Source organism: Salmo salar, chromosome ssa10 (assembly GCF_905237065.1).
Source record: "Salmo salar chromosome ssa10, Ssal_v3.1, whole genome shotgun sequence".
Lineage (NCBI taxonomy): Eukaryota > Metazoa > Chordata > Actinopteri > Salmoniformes > Salmonidae > Salmo > Salmo salar.
This window is the reverse complement of record NC_059451.1, coordinates 113,630,159-113,646,964: the sequence shown is the minus strand read 5'-3', so window position 1 is coordinate 113,646,964 and position 16,806 is coordinate 113,630,159. Positions and strand designations below refer to the sequence as shown.

The following is a 16,806-nucleotide window of genomic DNA, read 5'->3' as shown; positions in this document are numbered from 1 at the left end:
TTGTGTTTTCCTGTGCTTGTTGTGTTTTCCTATACTTGTTGTGTTTTCCTGTGCTTGTTTCCTGTGCTTGTTGTGTTTTCCTGTGCTTGTTGTGTTTTCCTGTGCTTGTTGTGTTTTCCTGTGCTTGTTGTGTTTTCCTGTGCTTGTTGTGTTTTCCTATACTTGTTGTGTTTTCCTGTGCTTGTTTCCTGTGCTTGTTGTGTTTTCCTATACTTGTTGTGTTTTCCTGTGCTTGTTTCCTGTGCTTGTTGTGTTTTCCTGTGCTTGTTGTGTTTTCCTGTGCTTGTTGTGTTTTCCTGTGCTTGTTGTGTTTTCCTGTGCTTGTTGTGTTTTCCTGTGCTTGTTGTGTTTTCCTGTGCTTGTTGTGTTTTCCTGTGCTTGTTGTGTTTTCCTGTGCTTGTTGTTTTTCCTATACTTGTTGTGTTTTCCTGTGCTTGTTTCCTGTGCTTGTTGTGTTTTCCTGTGCTTGTTGTGTTTTCCTGTGCTTGTTGTGTTTTCCTGTGCTTGTTGTGTTTTCCTGTGCTTGTTGTGTTTTCCTGTGCTTGTGTCATCAATGCACTCAGGAGTGATGCTTGTTCTGCGTGATGCTTGTTCTAAAGAATATCATTTTTGGTAATCAAAAGATTGGCAGCAGAGGTGATTCTGTTTTTACATGCAAAAGTGAAATAGGTATATTTATGATGTTGTTCAAATGCACAGATAACTTTACATATCTCCCCAACCCCCTGCCTCCCTGGGTATTAAGCTAATCGGTCGGCCGCCACTGCTTGGTATACAGTAACTATCTAGCAAGCTATTTTTCTTTCACTTGCTCTCAATTTCCCATCTTCACTCACTCACTCACTCACTCACCTTCCCAGAGGACTGGATTCCCTTGATCATGGCGAGGCAGACCATGGACCAGGCGGCCAGCAGACAGATGGTCATCCTCCAGTTGAGCCCTCCGCTCTCAGAGATGGAGTCCGAGATGTTCAGAGCCTCGCGGTACCAGTAGTAGGTGGTGGCCGAGCTCTTCTCACACTCAGGCACTATGTCTGGAGGGAGGAGGGACAACATGTTACTGATGAAACAGGTGCAGAACACCTGGAGTTGAGTTTCTGTGGTCACTTCACTCATTAGAACACACTTTATAATGGATTACTGTGAATGTACAGTATGGCTAATGGCTTACTGTATCACTGTCACTGGGTGGTATAAGCACCATGGCTTTATTACACACTTTATGTGAACTTGTATGCTAGTTATTAAGAGACACTCATTAGGGTAGTTATTGCCTCGTGGATCGTGATGGTGTGAGCATGTGGTGGGTGATGAGGGTGTGTGTGTTTTACACGTAGTGGTTTTGTTCTTGACCAGGGGACACTCGTGCCATGGCAGAGGCTGCTGGAAGGACTGGGAGAAGTAGAAGAGACTCCACCCTATAATCACGTTGTAGTAGAGGGCCACAAAGAAACACACCTGCAGGACAGAAACAGGTTAGTGTTTAAAACACACAATCTAAATCATCACTACCTTATGAACGCACATCACTGACTCAAATCAATCAATCAAACCTTATCGATATGGTGCTTATTATAAATGCATTTGACTTAATGGGTTTTCCAGCAACCCTAACAAGCGAAGGCGACACACTAGTTCAACAAAATCAATTTAACATGGTACCACCTGTCAAACGACTACATTTAAACCATCCTCAAACAGCACGTGCTATCATGGTTGGCAGTGTTATCATGGTTGGCAGTGTTATCATGGTTGGCAATGTTATCATGGTTAGCAATGTTATCATGGTTGGCAGTGTTATCATGGTTGGCAGTGTTATCATGGTTGGCAGTGTTATCATGGTTGGCAGTGTTATCATGGTTGGCAGTGTTATCATGGTTAGCAATGTTATCATGGTTGGCAATGTTATCATGGTTAGCAATGTTATCATGGTTGGCAGTGTTATCATGGTTAGCAATGTTATCATGGTTAGCAATGTTATCATGGTTGGCAGTGTTATCATGGTTGGCAATGTTATCATGGTTGGCAGTGTTATCATGGTTAGCAATGTTATCATGGTTAGCAATGTTATCATGGTTGGCAGTGTTATCATGGTTGGCAGTGTTATCATGGTTGATGGTGTTATCATGGTTGGCAGTGTTATCATGGTTGGCAGTGTTATCATGGTTGGCAGTGTTATCATGGTTGGCAGTGTTATCATGGTTGATGGTGTTATCATGGTTGATGGTGTTATGATGGTTGATGGTGTTATCATGGTTGGCAGTGTTATCATGGTTGGCAGTGTTATCATGGTTGGCAGTGTTATCATGGTTGGCAATGCTATCATGGTTGGCAGTGTTATCATGGTTGATGGTGTTATCATGGTTGATGGTGTTATCATGGTTGATGGTGTTATCATGGTTGATGGTGTTATCATGGTTGATGGTGTTATCATGGTTGATGGTGTTATCATGGTTGATGGTGTTATCATGGTTGATGGTGTTATCATGGTTGATGGTGTTATCATGGTTGATGGTGTTATCATGGTTGGCAGTGTTATCATGGTTGATGGTGTTATCATGGTTGGCGGTGTTATCATGGTTGATGGTGTTATCATGGTTGATGGTGTTATCATGGTTGATGGTGTTATCATGGTTGATGGTGTTATCATGGTTGGCAGTGTTATGATGGTTGATGGTGTTATCATGGTTGATGGTGTTATCATGGTTGATGGTGTTATCATGGTTGATGGTGTTATCATGGTTGATGGTGTTATCATGGTTGATGGTGTTATCATGGTTGATGGTGTTATCATGGTTGATGGTGTTATCATGGTTGGCAGTGTTATCATGGTTGACGGTGTTATCATGGTTGGCAGTGTTATCATGGTTAGCAATGCTATCATGGTTGGCAGTGTTATGATGGTTGACACATGCTGCCAGTTAGTTCACAGAAAGGTGTTGGTGACACGTGACCTATTCAGTACCCAGAATTCCTTCTGCTCTAACCTGGCTAATCAAATTATCTCCACTGCGTTGCGGCCATTAAGGAACAGAGACCGGAACACAATGACTCATGGAAGTAGTTTATACTGGCTGAGATGACATGGAGAAGACAGTTATTCTTTAAAAGGAAACTTGTCTTGTCATTTTTCAATTCATTACCATAGAAGGATGCTAAGGGTAAGGGAAAAAGTGTGTGTGTTCGCTTGTGAAGCAGAAAGAAACAGTCCTGTTTACGTGTGTGCTTTCCCCTTTATTCTAAGGAAATGTGCATGGTGCCCATGTAAAGGACGTCACGCTGCTTGCTTAGCGAGTACCGCTTCCTCCTGAGTCGACTCGAACCCAGGACCTCTGCTTTGCTAGCACACAACCTCCCAAAGCGCCTTACCAGTCGGCACCACGTGAAAAACTAGCTATTCCCTGGTGCAAGTGGGGACAGGCTGAGGAGTAATTTTCACACATGCCCATGTGCTACACCCACAGTCTTAGTAGCGGTGAACCTAACTTCACTCACCACACAGCTGGCGAAACCGATGCCCCCCAGACGAGGGCTGATGTAGTTCCACACCCCGATGCTGCCCCTGCGGATCCGCTGCCCCACTGACAGCTCCAGGAAGAACAGGGGGATGCCAATCACAATCAGCAGAATGAGGTAGGGAACCAGGTACGCCCCTGTGGAGAAGAACCAACACACACAGGGTCAGAACTATGTCACACACAAACATACACACACGAGCATGTTGCGAACACACACTCCGTGTGCACGCAGCCACACACACACAAACAAACATGCACACACACACGCAGCTACACACACAAACAAACACACACACCATGTAGTGACTTCCCACCACACCAGTTTTGCCTCTGTGTGTCCTGGCATCAAGTCACTTCCCTCATCATAGTGTGTTGTGCCACATAAGTATTTTGATCTGGAAAGATAATCAGGTGTCAGATTACCCAAACTGATCTGGAAAGATACTCAGGTCTCAGATTACCCAAACTAATCTGGAAAAATACTCAGGTCTCAGATTACCCAAACTGATTTGGAAAGACACTCAGGTCTCAGATTACCCAAACTGATCTAGAAAGATACTCAGGTCTCAGATTACCCAAATTGATCTGGAAAAATACTCAGGTCTCAGATTACCCAAACTGATCTGGAAAGATACTCAGGTCTTAGATGACCCAAATTTATCTGGAAAGATACTCAGGTTTTAGATGACCCAAACTGATCTGTGGCTACTGGAATCATAATGATGACATTCTTTACAGTTGAAATCGGAAGTTTACATACACTTAGGTTGGAGTCATTAAAACTCGTTTTTCAGCCACTCCACAAATGTATTGTTAAAACAAACTATAGTTTTGGCAAGTCGGTTAGGACATCTACTTTGTGCATTGCACAAGTAATTTTTCCAACAATTGTTTACAGACAGATTATTTCACATCATCACAATTCCAGTGGGTCGGAAGGTTACATACATGAAGTTGACTGTGCTTTTAAACAGCTTGGAAAATTCCAGAAAATGATGTCACGGCTTTAGAAGCTTCTGATAGGCTAATTGACATCATTTGAGTCAATTGGAGGTATAGCTGTGGATGTATTTCAAGGCCTACTTTCAAACTCAGTGCCTCTTTGTTTGACATCGTGGGAAAATCAAAAGAAATCAGCCAAGACCTCAGAAAGAAATGTGTAGACCTCCACAAGTCTGGTTCATCCATGGGAGCAATTTCCAAATGTCTGAAGGTACCACGTTCATCTGTACAAACAATAGTACGCAAGTATAAACACCATGGGACCACGCAGCCGTCATACCGCTCAGGAAGGAGACGTGTTCTGTCTCCTAGAGATGAACGTACTTTGGTGCGAAAAATGCAAATCAATCCCAGAAAAACAGCAAAGGACCTTGTGAAGATGCTGGAGGAAACAGGTACAAAAGTATCTATATCCACAGTAAAACGAGTCCTATATCGACATAACCTGAAAGGCTGCTCAGCAAGGATGAAGCCACTGCTCCAAAACCATAAAAAAGCCAGACTACGGTTTGCAACTGCAAATGGGGACAAAGATCATACATTTTGGAGAAATGTCCTCTGGTCTGATGAAACAAAAATAGAACTGTTTGGCCATAATGACCATCGTTATGTTTGGAGGAAAAAGGGGGAGGCTTGCAAGCAGAAGAACACCATTCCAACTGTGAAACATGGGGGTGGCAGCATCATGTTGTGGGGGTGCTTTGCTGCAGGAGGGACTGGTGCACTTCCAAAGTTGTGGCAAAATGGCTTAAGGACAACAAAGTCAAGGTATTGGAGTGGCCATCACAAAGCCCTGACCTCAATCCTGTAGAAAATCTGTGGGCAGAACTGAAAAAGCATATGCGAGCAAGGAGGCCTACAAACCTGACTCAGTTACACCAGCTCTGTCAGGAGGAATGGGCCAAAATTCACCCAACTTATTGTGGGAAGCTTGTGGAAGGCTACCTGAAACATTTGACCCAAGTTAAACAATTTAAAGGCAATGCTACCAAATACTAATTGAGTGTATGTAAACTTCTGACCCACTGACATTTCACATTCTTAAAATAAAGTGGTGATCCTAACAGACCTAAAACAGGGAATTTTTACTAGGATTAAATGTCAGGAATTGTGAAAAACTGAGTTTAATTGTATTTGGCTAAGGTGTATGTAAACTTCCGACTTCAACTGTATACCCTTAACAGACACTTTCAGGGAGAATGACTAAGACACAGCCCATAATAGCACAGGTCTGTAAAATAGGATCTGTCTGTGTCTGTTACGATACTCTCAGGGAATCAGAACATCCTCCACATTGATCTGGTACTGGTACTCCCTGTATTTAGCTCCACATTGATCTGGTACTGGTACTCCCTGTATATAGCTCCACATTGATCTGGTACTGTTACTCCCTGTATATAGCTTCACATTGATCTGGTACTGGTACTCCCTGTATATAGCTCCACATTGATCTGGTACTGGTACTCCCTGTATATAGCTCCACATTGATCTGGTACTGGTACTCCCTGTATATAGATTCACATTGATCTGGTACTGGTACTCCCTGTATATAGCTTCACATTGATCTGGTACTGGTACTCCCTGTATATAGCTCCACATTGATGTGGTACTGTTACTCCCTGTATATAGCTCCACATTGATCTGGTACTGTTACTCCCTGTATATAGCTCCACATTGATCTGGTACTGGCTCCCTGTATATAGCTCCACATTGATCTGGTACTGCCCTGTATATAGCTCCACATTGATCTGGTACTGGTACTCCCTGTATATAGCTCCACATTGATCTGGTACTGGTACTCCCTGTATATAGCTCCACATTGATCTGGTACTGGTACTCCCTGTATATAGCTCCACATTGATCTGGTACTGGTACTCCCTGTATATAGCTCCACATTGATCTGGTACTGGTACTCCCTGTATATAGCTCCACATTGATCTGGTACTGGTACTCCCTGTATATAGCTCCACATTGATCTGGTACTGGTACTCCCTGTATATAGCTCCACATTGATCTGGTACTGGTACTCCCTGTATATAGCTCCACATTGATGTGTCTGGTACTCCCTGTATATAGCTCCACATTGATCTGGTACTGGCCCTGTATATAGCTCCACATTGATCTGGTACTCCCTGTATATAGCTCCACATTGATCTGGTACTCCCTGTATATAGCTCCACATTGATCTGGTACTCCCTGTATATAGCTCCACATTGATCTGGTACTGTACCCTGTATATAGCTCCACATTGATCTGGTACTGGTACTCCCTGTATATAGCTCCACATTGATCTGGTACTTCTCCCTGTATATAGCTTCACATTGATCTGGTACTGTACCCCTGTATATAGCTCCACATTGATCTGGTACTCTCCCTGTATATAGCTCCACATTGATCTGGTACTGACCCTGTATATAGCTCCACATTGATCTGGTACTGGTACTCCCTGTATATAGATTCACATTGATCTGGTACTGGTACTCCCTGTATATAGCTCCACATTGATCTGGTACTGGTACTCCTGTATATAGCTCCACATTGATCTGGTACTGGTACTCCCTGTATATGGCTCCACATTGATCTGGTACTGGTACTCCCTGTATATAGCTCCACATTGATCTGGTACTGTTACTCCCTGTATATAGCTCCACATTGATCTGGTACTGTTACTCCCTGTATATAGCTCCACATTGATCTGGTACTGGTACTCCCTGTATATAGCTCCACATTGATCTGGTACTGGTACTCCCTGTATATAGCTCCACATTGATCTGGTACTGGTCCTCCCTGTATATTGCTCCACATTGATCTGGTACTGGTACTCCCTGTATATAGCTCCACATTGATCTGGTACTGGTACTCCCTGTATATAGCTCCACATTGATCTGGTACTCCCTGTATATAGCTCCACATTGATCTGGTACTGGTACTCCCTGTATATAGCTCCACATTGATCTGGTACTGGTACTCCCTGTATATAGCTCCACATTGATCTGGTACTGGTCCTCCCTGTATATAGCTCCACATTGATCTGGTACTGTTACTCCCTGTATATAGCTCCACATTGATCTGGTACTGGTACTCCCTGTATATAGCTCCACATTGATCTGGTACTGTACTCCCTGTATATAGCTCCACATTGATCTGGTACTGGTCCTCCCTGTATATTGCTCCACATTGATCTGGTACTGGTACTCCCTGTATATAGCTCCACATTGATCTGGTACTGGTACTCCCTGTATATAGCTCCACATTGATCTGGTACTGGTACTCCCTGTATATAGCTCCACATTGATCTGGTACTGTTACTCCCTGTATATAGCTCCACATTGATATGGTACTGGTACTCCCTGTATATAGCTCCACATTGATCTGGTACTCCCTGTATATAGCTCCACATTGATCTGGTACTGTTACTCCCTGTATATAGCTCCACATTGATCTGGTACTGGTACTCCCACAACTTGCAGACTTGTTTACATGCTGCTGTGCGTTTTGTTGCCAACCTTATTTTGCTACCTGACAACTTTACATTTTTTACTTTTTAATTACTGTTTATATTTTTAGTTTTTCCCTCACTCAACTTTTTTTTCATTCAACTTTTTTACTCCGGACGTTTTATCTGGACATGGTTCATCAGGAGTTCCAACAGCCGAAGCTAAGTAGTAACATTAACATGATGCCTTCTCATTGCAGTCGTTGTACTTATAATATACAGGAGAACGATCGCCTTACAGCAAGGGTAGCTGTGCTGCAAGCCCAGCTTCAGACACAATCGTTAGGCAAGGGTAATTTCAGTGTAGGAAAGGATGAAACAGCGTCTGTGCCACCAGTAAGTACAGATAGTAACGTTAGTATAAATCCCCTCGCACGGTCCCCGCAGCCGGACATCTTTCTCATGGCTTCTGGAGGGAAACGCTGTAGGAATGCTCAACCGGTGTCACTCATTCAGCCGACAGAAACTTTCAACCGGTTCTCCCCATTAAGCAGCGAGTCAGAGTCAGAGGCCAAGCTTTCTCTGGTCTCTACTCCTCCCGTTGTGGGGTCTGAGACGCTGAAGGCTCCCACCATTAGCTCTGACAAATTTAAAACCCTAGTCATTGGTGACTCCATTACCCGCAGTATTAGACTTAAAACGAATCATCCAGCGATCATACACTGTTTACCAGGGGGCAGGGCTACCGACGTTAAGGCTAACCTGAGAATGGTGCTGGCTAAAGCTAAAACTGGTGAATGTAGAGAGTATAGAGATATTGTTATCCACGTCGGCACCAACTATGTTAGGATGAAACAGTCAGAGGTCACCAAGCGCAACATAGCTTCAGCCTGTAAATCAGCTAGAAAGATGTGTCGGCATCGATTAATTGTCTCTGGCCCCCTCCCAGTTAGGGGGAGTGATGAGCTCTACAGCAGAGTCTCACAACTCAATCGCTGGTTGAAAACTGTGTTCTGCCCCTCCCAAAATATATAATTTGTAGATAATTGGCCCTCTTTCTGGGACTCACCCACAAACAGGACCAAGCCTGGCCTGTTGAGGAGTGACGGACTCCATCCTAGCTGGAGGGGTGCTCTCATCTTATCTACGAACATAGACAGGGCTCTAACTCCCCTAGCTCCACAATGAAATAGGGTGCAGGCCAGGCAGCAGGCTGTTAGACAGCCTGCCAGCTTAGTGGAGTCTGCCACTAGCACAGTCAGCGTAGTCAGCTCAGCTATCCCCATTGAGACCATGTCTGTGCCTCGACCTAGGTTGGGCAAAACTAAACATGGCGGTGTTCGCCTTAGCAATCTAACTGGAATAAAGACCTCCTCCATTCCTGCCATTACTGAAAGAGATTGTGATATTTCACATCTCAAAATAGGGCTACTTAATGTTAGATCCCTCACTTCCAAGGCAGTTATAGTCAATGAACTAATCACTGATCATAATCTTGATGTGATTGGCCTGACTGAAACATGGCTTAAGCCTGATGAATTTACTGTGTTAAATGAGGCCTCACCTCCTGGTTACACTAGTGACCATATCCCCCGTGCATCCCGCAAAGGCGGAGGTGTTGCTAACATTTATGATAGCAAATTTCAATTTACAAAAAGAAAATGACGTTTTCGTCTTTTGAGCTTCTAGTCATGAAATCTATGCAGCCTACTCAATCACTTTTTATAGCTACTGTTTACAGGCCTCCTGGGCCATATGCAGTGTTCCTCACTGAGTTCCCTGAATTCCTATCGGATCTTGTAGTCATAGCAGATAATATTCTAATTTTTGATGACTTTAATATTCACATGGAAAAGTCCACAGACCCACTCCAAAAGCCTTTCGGAGCCATCATCGACTCAGTGGGTTTTGTCCAACATGTCTCTGGACCTACTCACTGCCACAGTCATACTCTGGACCTAGTTTTGTCCCATGGAATAAATGTTGTGGATCTTAATGTTTTTCCTCATAACCATGGACTATCGGACCACCATTTTATTACGTTTGCAATCGCAACAAATAATCTCCTCAGACCCCAACCAAGGAGCATCAAAAGTCATGCTATAAAATCTCAGACAACCCAAAGATTCCTTGATGCCCTTCCAGACTCCCTCTGCCTACGCAAGGACGTCAGAGGACAAAAATCAGTTAACCACCTAACTGAGGAACTCAATTTAACCTTGCGCAATACCCTAGATGCAGTTGCACCCCTAAAAACTAAAAACATTTGTCGTAAGAAACTAGCTCCCAGGTATACAGAAAATACCCGAGCTCTGAAGCAAGCTTCCAGAAAATTGGAACGGAAATGGCGCCACACCAAACTGGAAGTCTTCCGACTAGCTTGGAAAGACAGTACCGTGCAGTATCGAAGAGCCCTCACTGCTGCTCGATCATCGAATTTTTCCAACTTAATTTGGGAAAATAAGAACAATCCGAAATTTATTTTTGATACTGTCGCAAAGCTAACTAAAAAGCAGCATTCCCCAAGAGAGGATGGCATTCACTTCAGCAGTAATAAATTCATAAACTTCTTTGAGGAAAAGATCATGATCATTAGAAAGAAAATTACGAACTCCTCTTTAAATCTGCGTATTCCTCCAAAGCTCAGTTGTCCTGAGTCTGCACAACTTTGTCAGGACCTAGGATCAAGGGAGACACTCAAGTGTTTTAGTACTATATCTCTTGACACAATGATGAAAATAATCATGGCTTCTAAACCTACAAGCTGCATACTGGACCCTATTCCAGCTAAACTACTGAAAGAGCTGCTTCCTGTACTTGGCCCTCCTATGTTGAACATAATAAACGGCTCTCTATCCACCGGATGTGTACCAAACTCACTAAAAGTGGCAGTAATAAAGCCTCTCTTGAAAAAGCCAAACCTTGACCAAGAAAATTTAAAAACTAATCGGCCTATATCGAATCCTCCATTCCTCTGTAAAAATTTTGAAAAAGCTGTTGCGCAGCAACTCACTGCCTTCCTAAAGACAAACAATGTATACGAAATGCTTCAGTCTGGTTTTAGACCCCATCATAGCACTGAGACTGCACTTGTGAAGGTGGTAAATTACATTTTAATGGCGTCAGACCGAGGCTCTGCATCTGTCCTCGTGCTCCTAGACCTTAGTGCTGCTTTTGATACCATTGATCACCACATTCTTTTGGAGAGATTGGAAACCCAAATTGGTATACACGGACAAGTTCTGGCCTGGTTTAGATCTTATCTGTCGGAAAGATATCAATTTGTCTCTGTGAATGGTTTGTCCTCTGACAAATCAACTGTAAATTTCCGTGTTCCTCAAGGTTACGTTTTAGGACCACTATTGTTTTCACTATATATTTTACCTCTTGGGGATGTCATTCGAAAACATAATGTTAACTTTCACTGCTATGCGGATGACACACAGCTGTACATTTCAATGAAACTTGGTGAAGCCCCAAAATTGCCCTCGCTAGAAGCCTGTGTTTCAGACATAAGGAAGTGGATGGCTGCAAACTTTCTACTTTTAAACTCGGACAAAACAGAGATGCTTGTTCTAGGTCCCAAGAAACAAAGAGATCTTCTGTTGAATCTGACAATTAATCTTGATGGTTGTACAGTCGTCTCAAATAAAACTGTGAAGGACCTCGGCGTTACTCTGGACCATGATCTCTCTTTTGACGAACATATAAAGACTGTTTCAAGGACAGCTTTTTTCCATCTACATAACATTGCAAAAATCTGAAACTTTCTGTCCAAAAATGATGCACAAAAATGTATCCATGCTTTTGTTACTTCTAGGTTCTAGGACTACTGGAATGCTCTACTTTCCGGCTACCCGGATAAAGCACTAAATAAACTTCAGTTAGTGCTAAATACAGCTGCTAGAATCCTGACTAGAACCAAAATATTTGATCATATTTCTCCAGTGCAAGCCTCCCTACACTGGCTTCCTGTTAAGGCAAGGGCTGATTTCAAGGTTTTACTGCTAACCTACAAAGCATTACATGGGCTTGCTCCTACCTATCTTTCCGATTTGGTCCTGCTGTACATACCTACACGTACGCTACGGTCACAAGACACAGGCCTCCTAATTGTCCCTAGAATTTCTAAGCAAACAGCTGGAGGCAGGGCTTTCTCCTATAGAGCTCCATTTTTATGGAATGGTCTGCCTACCCATGTGAGAGACGCAGACTCTGTCTCAACCTTTAAGTCTTTACTGAAGACTCATCTCTTCAGTAGGTCATATGATTGAGTGTAGTTTGGCCCAGGAGTGTGAAGGTGAACGGAAAGGCTCTGGAGCAACGAACCGCTCTTGCTGTCTCTGCCTGGCCGGTTCCCCTCTCTCCACTGGGATTCTCTGCCTCTAACCCTATTACAGGGGCTGAGTCACTGGCTTACTGGTGCCCTTCCATGCCGTCCCTAGGAGGGGTGCGTCACTTGAGTGGGTTGAGTCGCTGACATGGTCTTCCTGTCTGGGTTGGCGCTCCCCCTTGAGTTGTGCCGTGGCGGAGATCTTTGTGGGCTATACTCGGCCTTGTCTCAGGATTGTAAATTGGTGGTTGAAGATATCCCTCTAGTGGTGTGGGGGCTGTGCTTTGGAAAAGTGGGTGGGATTATATCCTGCCTGTTTGGCCCTGTCCGGGGGTATCATCGGATGGGGCCACAGTGTCTCCTGACCCCTCCTGTCTCAGCCTCCAGTATTTATGCTGCAGTAGTTTGTGTTGGGGGGCTAGGGTCAGTCTGTTATATCTGGAGTATTTCTCCTGTCTTATCCAGTGTCCTGTGTGAACTTAAGTATGCTCTCTCTAATTCTCTCTTTCTTTCTCTCTCTCGGAGGACCTGAGTCCTAGGACCATGCCTCAGGACTACCTGGCATGATGACTCCTTGCTGTCCCCAGTCCACCTGGCCGTGCTGCTGCTCCAGTTTCAACTGTTCTGCCTGCGGCTATGGAACTCTGACCTGTTCACCGGACGTGCTACCTGTCCCAGACCTGCTGTTTTCAACTCTCTAGAGACAGCAGGAGCGGTAGAGATACTCTCAATGATCGGCTATGAAAAGCCAACTGACATTTACTCCTGAGGTGCTGACTTGTTGCACCCTCGACAACTATGATTATTTTTATTTGACCATGCTGGTCATTTATAAACATTTCAACATCTTGGCCATGTTCTGTTATAATCTCTACCCGGCACAGCCAGAAGAGGACTGGCCACCCCTCATAGCCTGGTTCCTCTCTAGGTTTCTTCCTAGGTTTTGGCCTTTCTAGGGAGTTTTTCCTTGCCACTGTGCTTCTACACCTGCATTGCTTGCTGTTTGGGGTTTTAGGCTGGGTTTCTGTACAGCACTTTGATATATCAGCTGATGTAAGAAGGGCTATATAAATAAATGTGATTTGATATATAGCTGCACATTGATCTGGTACTGGTACTCCCTGTACATAGCTCCACATTGATCTGGTACTGGTACTCCCTGTATATAGCTCCACATTGATCTGGTACTGGTACTCCCTGTATATAGGTCCACAGTGATCTGGTACTGGTACTTCCTGTATATAGCTCCATTCTTGTGTATTTTATTTTATTCCTCTCCTTGTGTTACTATTTTAAACTGTGCCTCGTTGGAAAGGGCTCGTAAGCCAGTGGTTCGCGATAAAGTCTTCACCAGTTGTGTTCGGTGCATGTGACAAATAAAATACCTTTTTTTGCTCGTTCTGATATTTTTAGATTCTTTATTTAATTTTTCTGGGTTATGTGTGTATTTATGTATTTATTGCTAGGTATTACTGCCCTGTTGGAGCTAGAAACACAAGCATCTCGCTGCACCTGGTGTAACATCTGCAAATCTGTATACACAACCAATAAACTTCAGATTTGATTTGTCATTGGTTGTTGCTGTGTGGTTAAAATAAGGCTTATTTAGGGGGGTTTGCTGGTATTGAGTGCTGTTATTGTTGCGTGTTGCAGCATGGTTATCATTGTGTTATTTGGTGATTGTTACTAGGTTATTGAAAGAGGAGAGACGGAAACAGACTCAGACAGTCACGTGACCACTGTGATGTTGATCTTGAGAGCTCTGATCACCAAGGTCACAGTCTGGTTTTGACAGACGTGCACCACAACACAACAGGAGGTTCACACACTTAACATCCATACATACGCACGCACACGCACACACACACACACACACACACAATGGGGCAGGCTAACCTTCCCAAATCCTAACCATAATGGCATGCGACTTCTATACCTTAACCAATAAGCACAACAGCCACTCACCCCCTCCGTTCTTTTGACACAGGTAGGGGAATCTCCAGACATTGCCCAGGCCTACAGAGAAGCCCACCTGGGCTAGGATGTATTGCAGCTTGCTGTTCCAGGCTGGTCTCGCTGCATCATCCTCTGCGTCCGAGCCCCCATCCTCCACATCCATGTCTCCATTAAGGTCCTTTCCTTCCCCATCACCTCCGCCGCCACCCACGATCAGCGAGCTCTTCTTGAAGGAATCATCACACGTGTCCTCATTGGATAGCAGGTCCCTGACAGACTCCGTGACATCGTCGTCAAGTTCTCTCTTGACGGCCTTGCTGTTTTTGGGCATTTGATAAAGCAGACCAGGGCGTGGGGCAGAATGTCTTTTGGGCTGCTAGCGGGAGGCAGTTCAGTTCTGGTAGTTCTGAGGGCTTAAAGATGGACTGTCAGATAAAGAGTCTGTCTTGGAGGTGTGTGATGAAGGAGTTGTTTATTTCTTCATTATCACCAAAAGCTTGGGGCAGGAAAGAAAAATAAATGATTTAGGGTATTGTATTCATATTCAAAATTCAATATTCATTATTTCAGGACAAACAGAGTGGGGTTGTCATAACTATTAGATGTTAACACAGGACCCATTTTATGAAAATTAGGCTACAATATTGAACTTTTCTTCGTTATCAGCGAATGCCATAAGGAAAGCAAACAAAATCCTAGGGTATAATATCCATAATCCCAGTAAAGGCAGAATGAGAGTCAGTATTGGTGATATCACCACTCTGATGCACATAGAAAGAATTATGGTTTCTGTATTTACTGAGTAGAAAGAGAAGAGAAGAGAAGAGAAGAGAAGAGAAGAGAAGAGAAGAGAAGAGAAGAGAAAGGGAGGGAGGAAGTAAGGGGGGTGTCTGTCTGTGTGTAAAAAAAAAGTTTCCGTTCTCTATTTCAATGAAACCACAAAAAGGCCACGTTTTTATACCGTATGCTCTATGATCACACTTCAATTGAATATAATCACCCCTAATCTCTTTCATCAGTCAGAAATGGTATAGTCTGGATGGTGTCCAACCTCGTGTGTACGCTTGTTAGAAAACTTGCCATGGGCAGTTGTTAAGGATAAACGATATAATGATTTAATAGTATTCTTTGTATTTCTGTTAAAATATTTTTTTTCAAATCATATTTTTGTCACAAGGAAATCATATGACAAATGTGACCAAAATCTATGGATGCCAGTGTGTATTGGTTAGTTTGACGCATGACCAGAACATGTGAAGCTGTTCTGCTGTCTGCTGAGATTAGGGATCCGCGCGCCGAAATCATTGGCGCAGAGCACGAGGTCATTTGCATACGAACCCAAACACTCGTTGTACTCGCAGCTCAACGTGAGAGCAGAAAAAACATACAAACGAAAAAAAATTGAAAACGACCCAGAATATAGCCCTAAATGTATTAGTATGATAGGTGTAATGTGATTACAATTCGGCCCATAGTTTTTAAAATCCACATTGTGAGTAAAATAAGACCACAATGATACAATGTTACCATGGTGCAGATTGTAGCAGCCTATTGCCTTTCACCGACCAGCGGTTTAAGTGATTAATAGATTTCCTTTGGCCACTTCCAGATTAGCCTCGTTTTAAAAGCATGGGCGTAATTTCATCAGCAAATAAACGTAAATGATAGGCCTAATACTCTGAAAATGTTAAATTCCTTTTAGGGTGCAGCTGGAATAGTCTGTAGCTATAGCACACAGAAAGATATAACCTACCGGTATTCATGTTGTCTTTATAATAACATTTGACTACTGTATTAATGTGAATGTGCATTTCCATGTATTATGAATAAGAAATTGTTCCATGTTCATATTGAATACGCCACCGTATGGCACATTTCCACTATAAAGGCTAAATTAAGCTATTAAATATGCTATATATGTGTGTGTGTGAGAGAAAAAAAGCATGATTAAATGCATAAATGCCGAAAAAGCAATGGACAATACCTGGCGCCATGTGATCTATTGTGTATTCAAGAGACAATTTGTTCTAGGAATGAACATCAATGAATTCTTCACTCCCCGCCCAACCCATCTCTCCTCTCTGTGCCATCCATGTGGGGTATTTCATCATACACTCCCTGGCATCATCCTGCGCACTGCCACCCTATTCAGACCAACACATCGATTCCTTTTAAATTAAATGTACCTTTAGTCGTCTTCAGTAAGATGGGGATGTTGGTCCTTTTCGGAATGATGCGTATCAAGGAATGAAATTGTGACAGAAGCACATGCACGGGGCAGACATCATCACTTGTAGGCTAACGCGTATATGATGCTTTATCGCTGCTGTGGTGTTGTATGAAACGGACACAAGTGCTTCGCCTCTTCTAGGATTTAGAAATACATCCAGCGCGGTAATAGGGGTGGTTGCTTTGTTTATAACTGTTTGATCCAAATTCCCATTCCTTTTTGCTCAATTTATCTCTTTGTGTATTACGGATTATGTATGATGATATGATTATATTCATTACTATCGTGAATGCGCAGGATAAACTAAATAATTGTTTTAACATTTTCCTGA

General features: G+C 43.3%; 1 protein-coding gene across 1 annotated transcript in view; it reads right to left on the bottom strand.

Moving 5' to 3' along the window:
• Positions 1–16,605, bottom strand: part of slc6a15 (solute carrier family 6 member 15) — a 33,607-nt gene extending 17,002 nt beyond the window's left edge. Inside the window, exons 1-5 of the mRNA XM_014125712.2 lie at positions 16,432–16,605; positions 14,255–14,741; positions 3,496–3,653; positions 1,332–1,458; positions 853–1,034 (exon numbers count right to left, since the gene is read on the bottom strand). Of these exons, the coding sequence (XP_013981187.1) occupies positions 853–1,034; positions 1,332–1,458; positions 3,496–3,653; positions 14,255–14,576 (789 nt within the window). The 5' untranslated portion in view covers positions 14,577–14,741; positions 16,432–16,605. The remainder of the gene's footprint in view (positions 1–852; positions 1,035–1,331; positions 1,459–3,495; positions 3,654–14,254; positions 14,742–16,431) is intronic.
• Between the last annotated feature and the right edge of the window lie 201 nt (positions 16,606–16,806).